The 19,849-nt window shown below is 54.3% G+C and overlaps 1 protein-coding gene across 1 annotated transcript in view; it reads left to right on the forward strand.

Annotated features, from left to right (window-relative positions):
* The window catches only part of CNNM4 (cyclin and CBS domain divalent metal cation transport mediator 4), a 34,472-nt gene extending 19,287 nt beyond the window's left edge, over positions 1–15,185 (forward strand). The window contains exons 2-7 of the mRNA XM_007112217.4: positions 7,314–7,457; positions 7,750–7,884; positions 8,899–9,068; positions 9,309–9,405; positions 14,397–14,581; positions 14,906–15,185. Coding sequence (XP_007112279.2) covers positions 7,314–7,457; positions 7,750–7,884; positions 8,899–9,068; positions 9,309–9,405; positions 14,397–14,581; positions 14,906–15,103 — 929 coding nt within the window. The 3' untranslated portion in view covers positions 15,104–15,185. The remainder of the gene's footprint in view (positions 1–7,313; positions 7,458–7,749; positions 7,885–8,898; positions 9,069–9,308; positions 9,406–14,396; positions 14,582–14,905) is intronic.
* Positions 15,186–19,849: the final 4,664 nt, after the last annotated feature.

Here is a 19,849-nt window from a genome sequence, read left to right on the forward strand (position 1 = left end):
CTTCCCTGGTGGCGCAGTGGTTGAGAGTCCGCCTGCCGATGCAGGGGACGCGGGTTCGTGCCCCGGTCCGGGAGGATCCCGCATGCCACGGAGCGGCTGGGCCCGTGAGCCATGGCCGCTGGGCCTGCGCGTCCGGAGCCTGTGCTCCTCAATGGAAGAGGCCACAACAGTGAGAGGCCCGCGTACCGCAAAAAAACAAAACAAAACAAAAAACAAATAAAATGCATCAAGCAAAAGCAAAAGAAACCAGTATTGCTCTTACTGTCGTATTTTGTAACTTTCTGCTTTACACAAACAGTGAACCACCGTCTTTTAAAATAAATCTATATCTACATCAGCCTTTTTAGTGGCTGCAGTACTGTGTCATAAACCACACTGGGTGGACCCTCCTGGGCACACCTTGCACATGGCCTGGGCACTTCCTTTGTGTTAAGGTCTTTCCTAGAAGTGAAAGAAACGGTGGAGTCCGAGGTCTTATACATTTTACATCTTGACGCATACTGCCAGGTCATGACGGAAAAATGTCATGGTTCTCACCAGTACTGCACTCTTTTAGTCACCACAGTCTTATATTTTAATTTATATTAAAATTAAGGACCTCCTCAGTGTTTTTTTTTTTAATTAAAAAAATTAAAATTTTTTTTTCTCACTGTTCTTTTAAATTGCTTATTGATTAAACAGCTTCCACCTGGCCCTCCCCAGTCCGGCCGGCCCTCTCTGCTCTGGATGCTCTGCAGTATTCTTTTTGCATGTAACTCTCCCACCCCCTTGGAGCTGAGTTGGGAGGGCTGTGCTCTGCCCCTCTGGTTCCTCTGTCACCCTGGCCCCTGGCTTCTTGCTGGGATGGGCCACGGCTCCTCCTGCTGGCTGAGGTCAGCGCTATTAATCATCAGCCTAATCCTGCCCTGGCCGGGTGGAGGGAGGCGGAGGAGGGGGATTCCCAGGAAATCAGGGTGCCCGTTGTCTGCAAGTGCAGACCCATGGCCCAAGGCTATGTCTTGGGCCATGGGTCTGCACTTGGCAGCTGGCTGCCTGGCCAGCTCCTCTCCCCATGGGGGGCGCCTGAGAGCTCAGGGCCAGTCTTGGAAACTGGGATGGCAGGAGGTGGGACCTGCTGGGAGGCCAGCGAGGGAGGCCAGAGAGAGATGCCAAGGACACCATCTTGGGTGGCGGTAATCCCACGTCTGATCTGGGGCCCCTGGATCTTCCCCATGAGAAAAGGCAACTGGAGCTGGTGAGTAGGGCCTCTCGGAGCCCTTGTGGACTTTGAAACCCAGCACCTAGTAATGTGTTTTTCTTATGATCTTTGAGGGACTATAAAGGTTTTTTACGGGAAGGGAGAGGAGGACACAGCTGTTTGCTAAAATGGGCATTGTGGGCGGTGGAGGACTGGGCTTTCCAGGGCCCCTGGAGACCTCCCTGTGTGTTTCTAGCAGAGTTTGGAGCATCTGCTGTGCACCGGGCGAGGGATGGGGGGCTCGTGGAGAGAAGTGAATCACGGTGCAGGCCAGGCTGAGCTGTGTCCTGGTCCTGGTCCGTGGGGAGCTGGGTGCCAGGCAGCCGATGGCACAGCCCACGGTCTTCCAAGTGCTGGGAAAGGAAGAACTGGGGCGGGGCAGCGCGGGGGCAGTGAGTGCTAACGGGCTGGTGGAAGGGTAAAGAGGTTGTTGAGGGACTCAGGCAGGTCCTCCGTCTGCTTGCCCCCCTTCCAGGTGGGAGAGGGCAGTGAAAGAGGCCCAGGCTTGCTGTCTGCATCTGCCGATCCCGCGGGGGTTTCTAGAGGCCTCGTGCAGCTTTCTGACCTGGACAAAGGCCGACAAGGGCGGAGAGGGCAAGCTTGCAGCCAGATGTGGCCCAGAGGTGACCTCAGGACAGCAATTTTAAGGTGCCTCCTTCCCTTCCGCACAGCCAGGTTGCCCCTTCTTAGCAGTGCTTGAATTTAGAAGGCTGAGGAAGCCCCAAGCCCTAGCAAAGCAGTGTGAGAGTATTTTTAGGAGTTTCTTTCTTTCTTATGTGTTTCTTTCTAATTATACCATTGATTATGGAAATTTTAGAATTTCTATTTAGGAAAGTATAAAAAAGAAAACAGAAACCATACTGAAACCCCCATACTGTTAGGTTAAACCATATGAATTGAAATTGTCTTTTTTTTTTTTTTTTTGGTCAAAAATAGTCAAATATCAGCAATTTCATATGGGTCAGCCAAATATAATCATTTTGCTACATTTTCTCAGCCTTTTTTTCTTTGAATAAGGACTGCCTTGGAAAATGTGGGATTCTCAGCTTTTGGAGTAGATGTATTATGTCAGTTTTCATGTTTCATTTCTCACCCCACTTCTCCCCCCAAAATCCATTATCCAGTTGAATGGATAATAACAATCAAATGAGGTAACTCATTAAAATGAAATTCTATATTAGATTTAAATTCCATACAATGAGAATCATAAATGTAAGTCCTAAGTTGATCCTCTTATTCTAAATGGTAAATCAGTTAATAGTAATTTCTGAATTATTGTTCAGAAGCTGCTTTTTTTTTTAAGTCTTCACCCCCTGTTGCTTTTAAAAAAAAAAAAAAATTTATTTATTTATTTAGTTGCACCGGGTCTTAGTTTTGGCTCGCCGGCTCCTTAGTTGTGGCACATGGGCTCCTTAGTTGTGACATGCATGTGGGATCTAGTTCCCTGACCAGGGATCGAACCTGGGCCCCCTGCATTGGGAGCATGGAGTTTTAACCACTGCGCCACCAGGGAAGTCCCTACAGAAACTTCTTGATTACTAAAATTCAGAATAATTCTTTGCCTAGTCTCCATCCCTCTCCCCCTTCTCCTGTTGGTTATGTTTCTTTTCCTAAGGCACATCCACATGAACTGTGTCATCCATTCCACAAATATTCATTGAACACCTACTGTGTGCTGCTTGCTGTTCTGAGTTTCGGGAACACAGACGACAGCCTCTGATATGATGGAGCTCTCCATCTAGTGGGAGAAGATGGGCCATAAAATGACAAACACAATGAACAAACATGTTCTGGTTTTTTTTTTTAACTGATTTATTTTTGGCTGCGTTGGGTCTGTTGCTGCATGCGGGCTTTCTCTAGTTGCGGTGAGCGGAGGCTACTCTTCATTGCGGTGTGTGGGCTTCTCATGGCGGTGGCTTCTCTTGTTGCGGAGCACAGGCTCTAGGCGCGTGGGCTTCGGTAGTTGTGGTTCGCAGGATCAGTAGTTGTGGCTCGCGGGCTCTAGAGCGCAGGCTCAGTAGTTGTGGCACACGGGCTTAGCTGCTCCGTGGCATGTGGGATTTTCCCGGACCAGGGCTCGAACCCGTGTCTCCTGCATTGGCAGGCAGATTCTTAACACCGCGCCACCAGGGAAGCCCTCTATTGTTTATTGTAGGTGAAAAACTAAAGACCAGGGTTGCGGGGCTGGAGGAAGGGTTGCAGTACTCAGTGAGGCCCTCTGGGTAGGCCAAGGTGACATTTGAACAGTGAAGGAAGACCCAAAGCAGGCTGAGTTGGGCAGGTGTGTGGGGGAGGAGCAGGCCAGGCTGAGGGAGCAGCCTTAGGAGTTTGAGGAAGAGCCAGGCGGCACAAGTGTGAGAGAGCAGGGCAGCAGGAGGGCTTTGGGCCCCAGGCCGCTGCGAGGAGTATGCTGTCTACCTGGAGTGAGACAGGGCCACTGGAGGGTTTGGGGCACAGCATGCGGTGACGTTGTAACTTTTCCTGTAAGAGGGTCCCCCTTGCTGCTGTGTTGAGAGTAGACTCGGGTCCAGGATGAAGACTTGGGGTCTCACCCTCTGGGTGAGAGGAGGTGCACGTGGCTCAGCACGCGGCAGTAGCAGTGGAGGCTCCCAGAAGAGGTTGGATTCTGGGTGTCCGTTGCAGGCAGAGCTGATGTGATCCCCTGAGTGGGTTGGATGTAGAAGGGTAGAGAAACCGAGGAATCAGGGACTTCCCTGGCAGTCCAGTGGTTAGGACTCCGCGCTTCTACTGCAGGGGGCCCGGGTTCGAACCCTGGTTGGGGAACTAAGATCCCGCATGCCGCACAGCGTGGCCAAAGAAAACAAGAAATAGAGGTGGCAAAGTTTATTCCTCCAGGGCCTCATCCACTGGATGGATGGAGATTGGGGAGGTCTGGAGGAAGGGCAGGAGCTAGGTTTTGGCCGAGTTAAGTTCAAGATGTTAGACATCCACGTGGAGCTAGCTGTCAGCGAGCAGCTGGCTGGATATGTGAGTCTGGAGGGCACAGGAGAGGGCTGGGCTGCTCATACTTATTTGAGACGCCTTGACATTTAGTTTGTATTTAAAGTCCAGAGGCAAGGGACCAGGTGCAAGGACTGAGCCCTGGGACCCTCTCTTCTCAAGGAGGAGAAGCAGCCCTGAGGTCAGAGGAACACCAGGAGAGCAGTGTCCTGGAAGCCGAGGAGAGGGAGGTTTTCCAGGGGGAGGGAGACAGTTGGCCCCTTGTCGGAGACTGTGGCCTGGGCAGGTCATCTGAGACTGAGACCCCACCCTTGGAGGTCATTGGTGACCTTAGCAAGAGAGGTTCTCTGACCGGGGGGAGGGGAGATGGTTCTGCTATAACCCAAGAATGGCCCCTCTGGGCAGATAAATTAGAAGAAGGCAGACACGGCCCAGGGTCCTGTGCCCGGGCCAGCAGAGGATGACTGACTGGCCCCCAGCCCAGCACCTTTGCATGCGGCCCAACTGGCCAGACACAATCAGTGCAGTGTTCCAAGCTCTTAGCCTGCAGAGCAGGGCTGGCCGTGGGCCGTGCCCCGGGTTGCCTTACCTACAGGGTACCTGTCTGCAAGGTGCTGCCACTAGAGGGCGCCCACACCCACCAGTGGATTCCACAAACCAAGGTGCCCCAGAGAGCAGCGGGGAGAGCTGAGAGGGGCTCAAGGGATCTGCTCGTTTCATCCACAGGAGGGGCATTTCGGTCCTTCAGAGAAGCCACCCACCTTTCCCTGTGAGGCCCAGCGTGACCCGTGACTGTTTTGCGGGTCAGGACTTGTTCTGAGTCTGTGGGTTAATTAGAGGGTTCAGTGGGGAGGGGGACGTTTTCTCAGATTACTGGAGTTGTGTCTTCTCTGCAGGGGCTCTGACTTCTGGGCTGTGAGCAAGGACCTGCGGACCGAGCCACACCCACCCTGTTCTCCGGGGCTCAGTCTGCGGCAGGTTAGGCATGGAGGGTCCTTGCTCACCCCCTCTCACCAGTTTCCCTTTGTTCCCTTTAATTTTGTTTTTCCACCTTCATTTTTTCTCAATTAAAAAAACAAAACAACAACTGCAGAAGTAAAACATGCCTAGCAAGTAGAACAATATAGAAGGGTATAAAGTAAGGGATAACAAGGCCCCTCCCTCAAACTCCAGATATCCCCGAAGGTGGCCGGTGGCCATGGTTATCTCCTGCAGACACTAACAGGGTAGTTTACACCTCACCGGCCCTCGCAGGCAGATGGCAGCACGCATTCTGTCCCGTTATAGCCTCTCCAGGCTTCCTTCCACAACGTGGTTCATTCGGCTGTGCCGCGTTCTACCCAGAACAGCAGTGGCTCCTGTTAAGGACTCCTGCTCCATTGCTCTCGAGGTTTGAGGTTGTTAAAAAGAATGTTCTGATGAACCCCTTTGCTTTTTCTGTCTTTCTCCGTTTTGAAAATTACATCCGTAGAGTAAGTTCCTACCCGTGGAATTTCCAAGTCCAAGCTTAGGGACCCTGAATTCTGAGACATGCCGCCAACTTGGCCTCCTGAACTGGGTGCCCGTTTACCTGCCCACCCACCAGAGTGCCTGTGGGGACCTGCGTGTCTCCCCAGCTCTGGGCACTCCCAGGCTTATTAGGGTGTGCTGTCAGGAAGCAGCAAAAGCTACCTTGCTCTGATTCTGGTTCCCTCCTGATGCCACAGCTTACCTGGCTGCCCCAGGCCCCTCAGAGCATCGTTTCTGCCTCCAGAGAGCGCTCCTGGATGGGCAGCGCTGGCAGGTGAAGAGGCCGGGGGGCCGGACACCAGGGTTCTGGCCCTGACTGGCTGCTGCCTGCTGAGGACCTTGGCCGAGCTCTGGGTCTTGCCGGCTCAGCTCTGGAAGACACTGGAAAGTTTTAATCGAGCCCATGGTTCTTCCTGGCAAAGTGCTGAAAGGTTTTTGACCACGACTGGAAATAAGGAGACCACAGTGCCCGGGACCTTGTGGAAAAGTTTCACACACAAAAAAACCAACCACACAAACAAAAACCGGTACTTCCCCCCATGTGGTGTACTCTGCGATTTTTCACTTTATTTTTAAAAATGCTGGTCCCGAGAACTGGCATGTCTCTGTTCTCCCTCAGAGGCCCCTAGGAGTTATGGAGATGCATCCTGGGGCTGGAATTCCCTGAGGCCTTAGAGACCTGGAGAACATCCTCTGCGCACCTTGCGCTAGAGTCAGGGCTGAGACTGGGTCACGCAGGGGAAGCTGAGCAGGAGACCCTGACTTGACCTTCACAGCTCTCCGGGCCTTCTCCCCTTAGGCTGCTCTAGACCCGTGTCCCCGGGTGTGGGTCACACAGTCCCGTTCAACCCAGAGTGGGGGCCGGGCCCTTCTTGGCTGTCACCCTGTCATTGTCACGCACTGGGGTGAGAGGCACGAGAGCAGTGTGGGACCCCAGAGGAGGGCCTGGGAAGCCCTGCCACCCCACAGAGCTTCTGTGGAGGGTCCTTCCTCCCCACCCTCTGCCTCCTAACTTTCTTTCTTGCTTCTAAGGGTGGCCCTCCTCTAATTATAGTACCTGCCTGGCCTAATTATAGCCTGGGCTAATTTGTTAATGGCTTTGGGAACTGAGAGCCCTTGCCTTGGGTAGGATCACGGCCCCTGGGTACACGCAGGGAAGTTTTGCCAGGGAGCGCTGGAGGAAGGAAGGAGAGTGGCCTTTGAGGCCCGTGGGGGGGCGGCGTGGGCCCCCTGGGGAGCCCCATGTCCAGCTGGTGCACGCAGGGCTCTGACCAATGCTGCCTCTGTCCCCGAGTTGTCAGGCTGGGTCTCTCCCCTTCCCAGGAGCCCCTGGTGCGCAGCACCAGGCAGGGCCTCGCCATTTTCATTCTATTTAAACAGATGGTCCTTAATTAAATGCCTTTAAAGTGAAAAATACTTTTGGTTTTCCTTTCCATGAAAGCAATGTCTGTTTGCAGTAGAAGCTTCAGGAAATGCAGAAAAGGGAAAAAAGGCCGTTCATGACCCCACCCCAGTGACTTACGACCCCAAATGCGTTAACTTTTGGCCGAGGAGCCTCATGACTGGTCCCTCTGCTCTCGTTTGACTCATTTTATTGTCCCCGCAGGGAAGTCCCACCTGGCCATCGTGCAGAAGGTGAACAACGAGGGCGAAGGTGACCCCTTCTACGAGGTGCTGGGCCTGGTCACCCTGGAGGACGTCATCGAGGAGATCATCAAGTCCGAGATCCTGGACGAGTCTGATATGTACAGTGAGTCCCCTTCGCACCCTGCCCTGCCCTGTTCTGCTCAGACTGGCACCTGCTGTCCCCAGGCGGGAAGGCCGCGGTGGGGACGGGAGGCTGGGCAGCAACCAGGGCTGCTCGGAGCAGCCGCAGGAGCTGCCTTCCTTCTCCCAGCATTTGTGTCTCAGCCCAGACGCTGCTGCTTCTGCTTCTGGTGGAAGAAGGGCCCACGGAGAGCTGGGAGTCGGCGGGTGGGTACCAGGCTGTTCCCCAGTCCTTGGGGGATGCTGTTCTCAGTTCCAGATTCCTTCTCTTGCAGCTGACAACCGAAGCCGGAAGCGGGTATCGGAGAAGAACAAGCGTGACTTCTCAGCCTTCAAGGATGCTGACAATGAACTCAAGGTGAAAATTTCACCTCAGCTACTTCTGGCTGCTCATCGCTTCCTGTCCACGGGTAAGAGCATGAGGGGGGCCTTCGGCTGTCGGTGGGATACAGCCCCGGAGGGAGGCGTGCTGGGACTCTGGTTACTCCTCCCCAGGGGACAAGGGTTACAGCAGATGAAGGGCCTGGGGCAGGCGCGGCTGCCTCTGGAAGGGGGCGAGGTGTTCTCCTTCCATCCCCACCGAGGATCCCTGCGGTTTGTTTTCCCTGTTAATGGGTTGCTGCCACAAACTTCCAGGAACCATCTGGGTTTGTTTTGGCTGTTTTGTGCTGGGAGGGCCTGAGGTGGGCACCGGGGGCTCCCCGTTGAGGAGGGAGAAGGAGGCCCTTCCATATGCCCCCTCCCCCTGGGTACAGCCCACAGCCCTGCCTGCTCATCCTCTCTGAGCATCTGGATCCAGCTCCCTTCTCATCTCTCTGCCTCCCCTCCGCCTGCATCTGCTGGGCCCCTCGGGACCTGGCTTCTAGGTCAATGACTTTTCTCTCTTCTCACCCCTGACTCAGAGCTCCCTTGGAGACCCGGGTGATGGATTAGGAAAACGCCCGCCTGCTCTGTCCTCTCCCCTCCGTCTGACTTCCTTCCCAGCCCTCACTTGCTAAAGCTGTGATCCTTCCCTCGCCTGTGCTTTTCCTGCCGGGCTGTTGATGACGTGGATACTGACAGTGTGATAGTCACGTTTATATTAGGCACTTCGCGTGTGGCAAGCGTGTGTCTAAGTATCCTACATCTGTTATCCCATTTCACCAAACAGCGACCCCGTGAAGTTTTAAATCCCCATTTTACAGACGAGGAAACTGAGGCACGGGTGAAGGAGTTTGCCTGAGGTCGTGTTTCATTAGTGCAGGAGCCACTGTTCGGGCCCAACTGGTGACGGACTTGCGTGTACTGAGGCCGGAGCCAAGGTCATGCCCTCCGGGGAGGCAGGGCCAGGCAGCGAGGAGCCGTCCAGCACAGCAGTGACCCTGTTCCAGGCACTGCCCGGCCCAGCCTGGCCTCATGTGAAATCCTCCTCTCTCCTCCTCCAGAGGTTCCCCAGTTCAGCCCCTCTCTGATATCAGAGAAGATACTGCTGCGGCTGCTCAAGTACCCAGACGTCATTCAGGAGCTCAAGTTCGATGAACACAACAAGTACTCCGCCCGCCATTACCTGTACACCCGCAACAGGCCGGCGGACTACTTTATCCTCATCCTGCAGGTGCGCCTGCCCGCCCCGCCCTCCCACCTGCTTTCCTGCCCTTGAGCCTCTGCTCCCCGTTGCCCGTCCTCCTGCAAGGCCACCGTTGAGCCCCCGGGTCTCCAGGGCTCTGGAACCAGCTCCTCCACGGGGCCCACAGCCCTGTTCACTCCCCGCTTCTCCCTCGTGCCTCAGGCTTTTTCTTCCCAGGTGTTTTTTCCTTCTCAACTCTGTTTGTAACCCTGATCCGTGTTCTTTCAGGGGAAGGTGGAGGTGGAGGCCGGGAAGGAGAACATGAAGTTTGAGACGGGCGCCTTCTCCTACTACGGGACCATGGCCCTGTCCTCGTCCCCCTCTGGTGAGTCTCTGGGCCACGTCTGGGCCGCCCTCCAGCGCTCCTGGACGGGGAGAGACTCGGACTGGCCCCCCAGAACCTAGGGCCGCCTAGAAGGGTCATAACCCAGGTGGCTCGGGGGAGAGGAGGCCAGCGAGGGCCGGAGCTGCCAGGGCCTCGAGGAGGTGGCCTGGAAGAGCAGTGACTCGCCCCTTGGGACAGGGTTCAGAGGGTGGAGGGAAGAGATGAGGAGGGGATTCTGACAAAAGCCCGCAGGGAGCTGAGAGCGTGTGCTGAGGTGGTGAGACCAGCCCACCAGGAGATGAGGAAGAGGGTGGATACGAGTCAGGGAGCCGCAGGAAGTTGATGGCGTTTGCTTGCGATACGAAGCAGGAGGCCATTAGTGGCCCTTGAGCAGGGGGACCTATGACAGCAGAGTGGGCCAACTGGGCAAGCGGGCCACAGTGGCCCTCCTTAGCCGTGACGGCGGGAGGCCAGTTGAGAGGGGGGCAGGTGGAGGGAGGCTGCAGGGCCTCACTTGTGAAGACTGGGCCAGGGGAGTCAGGGTGGGGGAAGGGGGCCCATAGCTCCCATGTTTGGAGGCCAGGCCAGGGCCTGTTTTTCAGCCGCGCAGTTTGCAGATGGCTTCGGCTTTTCAGGGGGCTGAGCCACTGCCTTTTGGTTAAGGGGCCGTTCTGATGGGATAAAGGGACCTGGGGGCAAAGAGAGGACTGGACAGCCTCTGAGAAGGGCCACTGGCCCCCCCGGCGCCCTCTGCTTCTCCAGTCCTGGGTGGCTCAGGCTCCCCTTGCTGGAGGGGGTGCCCTGCAGACAAGGCCCAAGTCTCGCCCGGCTCAGCTCCTCGCCAGTTGTGTGACCCCTCCGGCCCCAGGTTGCTGCGGGCTGGAGAGTGAAAGTCTGCTTTGGTGCCGGGGACAGGCACATGGTGAGGGGGCTGCTGCAGCTCCTGGGGAGCCTCCATGCTGTGCCTGTTACTGTCCTTTGACAAAGAGGACCCCCGTGTGGGGGGCTGGGCACCCGTGCATACTGACACAGCTCAGCTCCTCCACCAGCATGAGCAGGCTCCTGGGGGAGGGGAGCGGGAAACAAGGCTGCAGAGCTGGGTTTTGGAACAGGTGGCCCCTGCCCGGGTGCCTCAGGCCGGGGGAGGACTTCTCTGCCCCTCCTGAGAGCACCTCTTGCGGTCCAGCTTGGGGAAATCTTGTGCAGCAGGGCACACGGTCACGGGACGTTCCTCCAAGCACCCTTTCTCTGCAGCCATGCCTCAGATCCTGGTTAGGGTCCTGGGCTCTGTCTTTTGATGTGGAGGCCCCTGGTTCCCACTTGCAGTGGCTGGAAGGGAGGGGAGATGACTTCGGGGGGCTCTGGGCGCACTCCACCAGCTTCTGCCCTTCTCTGATCAGGGCTCTGGTCAGCTCTGAGCACCCTCCCTGTCAGGGCCGGGCCCCCTTTACTGTTGTGCCCCCTCTCTGCTCGAGGGAACCTGGCCCCCAGCAAGTCTGCTTCTCCATCCTGTTCCTATGGCTCCACCTCCACCCCACCCATCACTGACCTTTTCCTCTCTTGCTCCAGTGCCTTCCACCCTGGTCAGGTGTCCGCCTGGCAAGCGGAACTCCCTGCTCTCCCGGCTCTCAGGTAACATGGCATGGCTGGAGAATTTGCACTGCCACCTGCCGCCTGAGCCCTCACACTGCAGCTGCATTAACCGCTCCCAGCAGGCACTGGGGGCCCCGCCCCCGCCCAGCACCTGTGCCATCCCACCTGTTCACACTTGTGGACCAGCCTGACCAGTGCTAGCTGTGCTTGGCCTGGGGGCCCAATTACTGTGTGCCTTTGCCCAGGTCCTGGAAGGGTTTCCCCAGAGGTCCTTCGGTCTTTGAGAAGAGACACACACGCCCGCAGGTGACAGGCTGGGAGTGGAGGGTGGCTCCCGGCCAGGCCAAGTGAGCCCAGCTGCTCAGGGCCACTCACAGGCCTCAGCAGGATGACTTGTCACCCCATCAGCTTTCTCTCAAAAACTTTCCAGCTTTCCTCACAGGCTTTGGTTTTCATTCTTTGGCTGCTGGTTCCACCTGCCAGGGGGAGGCAGCAGCTGGGTGGTTAGAAGTGTGGCTGCAGTCATACCACCCTGGTTGAATGGTGTCTCCATAGACACCAGCTAAATGATTCCGGGAGCTGACTTACCTTTTCTAAGTCTTGGTTTCCTCCTGTGAAATGGGAGCAATACGTGTGCCCACTTCTTAGAATTGTTGGCAGCAGTGATGGAATTGATATAAAATGTTTAGTTAGAGCTCAGTTACTGTTTGTTTTTTCTCTATTACAACCAAAATGTGACATTCCAATCAGAAAATGTTTAGGAAAATTCCAAAAGCCACAGAAACATGCTGTTTCTGGCCTTTGATATGTCACACTCCCGAGCCTTGTCCCAGGGTCCATGGGAACTGTGTTGGCCCCAGGATCACTCAGTTCGAGGGATTCCTATCCCATGTATACCGCGGCGGCAGAGGTCCTGATGTCAGGATTCTGGCCTGGGCTGCTGAGCCCGGAGGAGAAGAGCATTACGAGTGTCTTTGAGCTCCGGTCTCAGTGCATAACTTAGAGAAGGTCCCTGGGCCCCAGCAGTGCTAAAAACCTATCACTTCAGTCAACTGTTTCCCCTATTATGTTTGTACAGCTGGGGTTTTTTTCCATCTTAAATGTACAAAAACACACTTTTTAAAATTGATCCTCTTAAAAAAAAAAAAAAGTACAAAGGTGATTTAGAAGTCACTTGTCCCGTTCAAACACAGCCAACTTTTGGCAGTGATGGGAAGTACATTAAGCAATTAATGGTCTTTGAGCAGGGGGTGGTCTGATGAGGACAGAATGGGCCATGTCAGCCCCCACTGGCCAACCCCTCAGCCTCACTCTCCTCTTCTGCTCTTGCTTCTGTCTCATAGATGGCCGGGAGTTGATGCATACATGGTTTGAATCCTGATGTCTTTACCTAATATGGGAACCGAGACACTTTTCCGTAAGCTTTCTAGTTAGAGCTACACGGGGTTTCACCGAGCAGGTGTGCCTTCATTTTTTTTTTTCCACCTTATGCATATTCATGGAGGTCTGTATTCTAAGTATAACAGCATGATGTAAACCTCTTTATGGAAAAACTTCTTCTGTATTTAAGATTGTGTCCTCAGAATATTCTTCCAGAAATGGACTTACCAAGTCAAACCCCCTGTTTTTTTGTTTTGTTTTGCTTTAATCATAAAAGTAACATAGCTTATTTAGAAAGTTGGGAAGGTGGAAAAAAATCTTAAGAAAATTAAGAAGCATCATAATTTCATTATTCAGAAACAAACAGTTCATGTTTTGTTATATTTCTAGACCTCTGTTTTTAATAGGCCATGTGACTAATTTATGTTGGTTTAAATTCGGTTCCTGTTCCTGGAGTGTTAATAAGCGTTAATTAAAAGCATTCTATCATCCAAATAATTAATGTTAAATATTAAGCAATATCCCTAGTGTTTCTGTTCTTTGCTAGAACTTAATCAGAGGTGTTGCTTAAGGTAGAATGAGTGATACACGCACATGGTCCTCTAGTGGTTGTATACCACCTAATCATAGAATATCCAGACTGTATTTTCCTAGTTTTATGAGTGAAACCCAAACGTAGAGTATTACTCAATTCAGTCGCACTTGGTTCAGCCACCCGGATTCAATGCTTGCTCTTTTCACTGGTCTGTTTGTTAGAATAGCTAACTTCAGTAGTTAGTAACTTACTAGTTAACTAAGCAAATCCGGTCAGTCCACTTCCTGTTTGTTTAAAACAAGCCAGTATGCCTCCACCGTTAACTTCGTGGTGCATTTCATTGTTTTCTGAGTGTTCCCAAAAGTCCGAGCTAATGATGTACCATAATGTGTGTGCCCGTCCTTTTCCAAAATAAGGAGCTGGTTCCTTCCCCGTTGGAGGTTGAGCCATTCCCCCTTCCTGGTTACAGTTGACCCAGTGGAGGCCTGTGCTTCCTCTGGTGGCGGGGAAGAGGCACTGCCACCGCTACCCCAGGCTCTGCCTCATGGGAGGGGGACCGGCACCCAGCCCCCAGATACCCCAGAGTGGGAAGCCTGGAGCTCTGGGGCCTCTAGGTTCCTCTGAGAGGAACCTGCTGCACCCCATCCCCCCTGCCAGACTGGCTGGGCTCAGCAGACACAGGGCAGGACTGTTCCACATACAACAGGTTACGTGCAGAACACACTTTTGAGCTCTTACGAGCATTCTGAGATGTGAGCAGGGTGTCACGTTGGGGGGCGTATGACGTGTGGTTAGAGAGTGCAAACTGTAGGTTCTTCCTTTTCATATAATTCAAAATATGCAGTTTATGTCTCTTGACAGAAGCTGTCATCGAGACAGGGACAGTGGCTCCTCTGCCATGCTCAGGTCATCATTGTGTCACCCTTGCCTGATCAGCTATTGGGGAAATGAGGGGTTTTGTGGCCATAAACTTCCTGTGTCTCTGGGTTTTGTTTTCTGTTTTGTTCATCCGTTTGGGTAGACTTTTTTTTTTTTTTTTTTTTTTTTTTTTTTTTTTTTTGGTGGGATGCGGGCCTCCCTCTGTCGTGGCCTCTCCCGTTGCGGGGCACAGGCTCCGGCCGCGCAGGCTCAGCGGCCATGGCTCACGGGCCCAGCCGCTCCGCCGCACGTGGGATCCTCCCAGACCGGGGCGCGAACCCGGTTCCCCTGCATCGGCAGGCGGACGCGCAACCACTGCGCCACCAGGGAAGCCCCTGGGTAGACTTTTTAATACTTACTGCACCACAGTGCTAAACAAACTAACTCATTGGCGTTGATGAGGTCGGACCTTCTGCAGGCAGAGCTTCCGTTCGTTTGTGCCCGAGAACTACTTCCCGCTGCCAGTGGGGGCACCACTGCCCGGGTGTCCGTGGACAAGGTTGGACGGCAGGCTGTGAGGGGCACCAGGCTGGCCCCCGGCCTGACAGCCTCTCTCCCTCCACAGACCGCTCCCCATCCCACCCCGCACCCCTCAGCCGCTCGGCCTCCCTCAGCTACCCGGACCGCTCAGAAACGGCGTCGAGCCCAGCCCCCTTGGCAGGCAGCAGCAACCAGTTCGGCAGCTCCATCCTGGGCCAGTACACCTCCGACTTCAGCGTCCGGGCGCTCATGGACCTCCAGTACATTAAGGTGAGCGCTCCCCATGGCCCTCTGCCCAGGCAGCACCATCCTCCTCATCCTGGGCGTCTGGATCACTCTGCCTCTGACCGGCAGCTTCTTTCTTTGATCCACCACACCCAGCACGGAGGGCCTGGGGGGCCCGGGATGTGTGTCTCTCCTGCTCTAGCTCCTCGCGCTCTTTGGTCACCCCCCCCAGCCCCGCCCCCTGGGTCACGCCCTCTCTCCTGGACTCGCAGCCTCCCTCCTGGCCGCCCGTTTCTCCGGGTCTCCTGTAGGGTTGGCCCCCACCAGCCCTGCTGTCGGTGAACCAGGCCGTCCCGCTTCCCTCTGCAGATCACCCGGCAACAGTACCAGAATGGGCTGCTGGCCTCACGCATGGAGAACTGCCCCCAGTTCCCCCCGGATGGGTGCACCATCTGTACCGAGAACTTGACCAACAAGTCCGAGCTGCCCCTGGTGGACGAGACCACGACTCTCCTGAACGAGCGCAACTCCTTGCTGCACAGAGCCTCCCTCGAGGGCGCCATCTGACGGGAGGGCCCGGGGTCCCCCGCCAGCCCCGCGGGGGCCTCCCCAGTGGGCCCACACGAAGACAGGGAGCCTGTTAGGCCGGAAGGGGTACAGATAGCCTGTCTGACTGAGCAGCCAGATGGCCCCCGACCCGAGGGGGATCTGGCCTCCGACAGGGACCTCTGAACAGCTCCGAGCTGGCGGCTGCCCACCCTGGACTGTGGGGCAATGGGCCGGCGACCAGGAGCGCTTCTAAACTAGGCTCATCTCACCTCTTTTTAATACCATATGGGGAAGGGAAGACAGGGTTAAGGAACTTTATTTAAAAATTTTTTTTTTTTTCCGCAAAAACTTTAAAAGGGGTAGGGTTTCTCACCCCGGGAAGCAATAGCCATAATCTGCTCCCAGCCGTGACCTTTTTGGCTATGTCCCTGACTCAGGAAGCCTACTGTTTCTGCTTCTCCTCCGCCTCCTCCAGAGATGGCATCCCAGGGGCCTGCTGGAGGAAGGTTTTCCCTTGGGAGGGAGGACAGTTCTTCCCAGGAAGCAAAGAACCAAATAGTTCTGAGAACAATTGCCCGGACACGCGCTGAGGCTCGCCTGGTGTCGCCGAGGCCGAGGGATTCTGGGAACTGTGATCAGGGACGTGACACTCGCAACTGCGGAGAGGAGCACACCTCCTCCTGGTGATCGCTGAACCCAGGAATCTCCTAGAACTCTGCTGACGGGCTCTCCTGGTGAGTTGGGCTCCGCTGAGGACTCTCGCCCCGCCCCTCACATCTGCCCCTCTGGACAACTCTCCCCTTGGAACGGGGCTGAGCCCAAGTGTTAGGCAGGGCCTCACACCTTTAAGATTGCTCACCCCTGCTCCCCAGGCCCTGACCTCACTTTCACCAAAGGTTTTCCCCAGGTTGGGGGAGCGACTGCGTTAGAGGGGGCTTGTCTGCGATGCTCCTTTTGGGGCCAGGAGGGAACCTGGTCATGGGTATCTATGTCGTTAGCAATTCGTTCCATTCCCCTCCCCACCCCACAGCGAAAGTCACGTAGGTCTCGGTCACCGGCCCACCAAGCCCTTCTTTCCGGACTCGCGGTTTCTAATCCCAAACCCCAGTGCCTCTTGGGGATTGAGGACAAGAGGACGTTGCAGGAAGCCAACCTAAGCAGGTTCTTCACGCCCTTTCCTCTGTGGCCGAGGCTCACCTGGCTTTGTTCACGCGCTTACAGATCCAGCTAAAAGGCACACAGCTGGCAGCCCCGTCCTCCCCACGTGTGTGTTATCCTAGTGTGAGATGTCGTCCTGGCCCTTGCTGAAGCTCGTGGTCCTGGGCGCTCAGAGCCCCAGCCCCACGTGCAGTCCTGCCCCAGCACCTTTTCCCTGTGCTGCAGGCTTCCCGCCATCGGGGAGGCTGTAGGACCAAGGTCTACGGTGGCCCTTTGGTTGGGTGGAACAGTTGCTGGGGGGGGGGGGGGGTGGTCCTGGGCGCTCAGAGCCCCAGCCCCACGTGCAGTCCTGCCCCAGCACCTTTTCCCTGTGCTGCAGGCTTCCCGCCATCGGGGAGGCTGTAGGACCAAGGTCTACGGTGGCCCTTTGGTTGGGTGGAACAGTTGCTGGGGGGGGGGGGGAGGGGCGGGGCCAAGATCAGACGAGGGAGACTCCACAGGCCTTCCTGAGTGTTATTTATTCACTCCTTTCCTCAGCCTGTGAGTCCTGTTACCCCAAGTGCTCTGTTGGGGACCAGGAAATATCTTGCACCAAGAATACTGGCCCCTGGTCATTTTAAAGTCCTTCCAGACACAGAATTGATTCCTACAAGTCTGCAGAGAAGGTGGTGACAGCCATGAGTTCTCAAGCCATAAGGAAAAAGGACACCAGACCTTTGTCCCCCGTTGGGGCCTGAAAACCCCTTAGTTTTCTCCAGGAGCAGCTTGCTTTCCGAGTCCACACAGAGGCTCGCAGAGCTGTGTTCCTGGGACCTGAATGCCAGGTGGAGCAGACTCACGGCCTGAACCGAGTGTGTGTGAAGCCAAAGGAGCAGGTGCACACACTTGCACGGCTACCTCTTTGCACGCGCAGTTACTTTCAAGAGATGGTCCTGCCTCCCCTCCTCTTCCCGTCCCCATTTATAATCACTTTGTGCAGAGGGTCATGATTATTTCCACATATTACTGGTCCGATGACTTCCTCCTCCCAGTGCAATTTTTCACCTCCTATTCCAATCTCTGGTTCCTGGGCTGAGCAGTACCCTGCCCTGACCCCGTCCTGCGTGTCTTCCCGTGGAAGGGAGACCTTCGCAAACGGCCTCTGGATGGGTAGGCGAGTTACAGCCACCGTAGCAAATAACTCATATTTATTTTGCATAAGATTTTAATTTGTATATTTTTGTGATTTATTTTGGCATTGTTATGAGTTTGACTCTCGGGGAGTTTTGTTGTTATGACTCTTGTGTCTTTTGTCACAAAACAATGATAATATTTGCTAAACGATATATGGAATTTATTTTTGATTGGTAATAAAAAAAGAAATATGTATAAATCTTGGTGAGTTTACAGTTGGCCTGTTTGAGTTCTGTCGATACTCGGTACCGGTCACAGAGCTAGAAGTGGCTGTGCTTGGCTGTCACCTATGACAGGGCAAGGGGCAAGCATTCTGGGACTGTTTAGCAGTAAAAAGGAAGCAGAAATGTAACTTACAAAAATATATATAATCAAAGGCTGTTGTTACAGGAGCTAGAGAGTGCCAGCTGCTGCTAGACAGACAGGGCAAGTGTGCTGCACTGCCACCATTAGGAATCCAGTAAAATGGACACCAGAGGGTTGGGGGCAGCTGGGATGGGCAGATTGCCCCTCCTCTCTCCCCTGGGGGCTGAGGAGAAAGGAGCTTGATCCAAAAGTATGATCGCATTGTCTTATAGCAGCAGGTGCCTCCCAGTCCATACTCAGGGGCTGGTTGTGGTTTCACAGTTGGAGCGCTCACCGCTGGAGAGCCCGCTTGAGAGGGACCTCACTGTATCCACTCCCGAGGCTTCAGCCAGGCAGACTCCTGCCCACACACAGGTGCCTCGGCCTGTGTGTGCAGTCGAGTGCACCCAGGCCAGGGGCTCAAACAAGCCTGGCTTGACAGGGCGAACTGGGCTGGGGCGGGGGGGACGTTTAAAGAAAGGGAGGCACTGGGTAGGCAGAAAGGAAAGAGGACATTTCGGATAAAAGGAGTAACAAATTCAAAGTCTTGTGCATAGGTGGGCAAGAATAAATTTCATTCATCCATCTGTTCCACATATGTTTAAGCCCTTGCTACATGCCAGGTGCCACCAACCCCTCAGGCTGTCTTCTCCGCCTGGAACTTCCTCCCAGGTCTTTGTGAGGCTCACCCCCTTGCTTCATCTAAGCCTCTGTTCAAATGCTACTTCCTTGAAGAAGCCTTCCCCCATCACCGCATCCAAAAGAGCGTGGCCCCAGTCCCTCTGTCCGTCTCCTTGTATTGCCATGTTTTTCTCCATAGCACTTATTGTCAGATATTAAAATACGGATTTGCGGCTTCCCTGGTGGCGCAGTGGTTGAGAGAGCCTGCCTGCCGATGCAGGGGACACGGGTTCGTGCCCCGGTCCGGGAAGATCCCACGTGCCGCGGAGCGGCTGGGCCCGTGAGCCATGGTCGCTGAGCCTGTGCGTCCGGAGCCTGTGCTCCGCAACGGGAGAGGCCACAACAGTGAGAGGGCCGCATACCGCAAAAAAAAAAAAAAAAAAAAAAAAAAAAAAGGAAAAAAAATACGGATTTGTATATTTTCTGTTGTCCTCACACTAGAACTTAACCTCCAGCAGGTCAGGGTCTTTCTTATTTCCACTGCAGTCCCAGCACTAGGACAGTACCTGGTACATCGAAGGCACTGGATGCAGGAAATACTCGTTGAATAAATGAATGGGTCTTACAAGAAGGTGAGTACTGGACGCTATTGGAGGGGAGCATAATGCTCCCATAACCTTGACCCAATCTGGTCAAGATGGTTGAGGAAAACCAGCTGGAGGAAGTGACGTTTGCAGACTTGAGAGAGAGGAAGGAATTAGCCGGGGGTCACACACAATAGTTACGGGTTTGAAACTCAAGAATACTAGATGAAACATGGAAATGTCTTGAACCAAATGATCAGAAAGGAAAAATCGCCCACGGGGGAACTGAATGCCCGATGACAAGTGTCTCCACTGATGCTGTGATGATGGGCCAAAGAGTGACTCAGAGCCAAGGAAGAAAGAAGCTGGCAAAGTAGTGTTGGGGCCTCTATTGTTCACAGAAAGTCACTTGTGAGCAGCTTTGTTTGCTCCGTACCGGATCCTTTGTCTTTGGGTCTCACAGTTTAACTCACTATTTGTGTTTTCCAAGCGTGATCCAGCTGTTCTTCTCCTCAAAGGTTTCCCCCCTCCCAAATACGTTACAGGTTGTTTTCCAAGGGAGCCCGAGACCAGGGGAAAAGTAACTTTGTCAAAGGTCAGAGCCCTGTCTAGATATACCGAGTGTTCTCCCCATCTTACCTCTGGAACTGGTCTTTGCTAGTTAACTTTTCAGGCACATGACTCATTTCAAGCCTGTTGTCCGTTCTATCTCAGTGTCAGCATTTTATCTGGACTTGGAGACAGAAGTGTGAACCAAAGGGGTTGAGTCTACTATTATTATTTTTCTCAAAAGAGGCATGCCAGCCCAGTGGAAAGGCTCAGTAGTCATTATTGCTTCTGCTGGCGGCTTATTCTGGAACTTTTCACACAATATTTCTGCCGG

Source organism: Physeter macrocephalus, chromosome 12, assembly GCF_002837175.3.
Source record: "Physeter macrocephalus isolate SW-GA chromosome 12, ASM283717v5, whole genome shotgun sequence".
In the NCBI taxonomy this organism is placed as follows: domain Eukaryota; kingdom Metazoa; phylum Chordata; class Mammalia; order Artiodactyla; family Physeteridae; genus Physeter; species Physeter macrocephalus.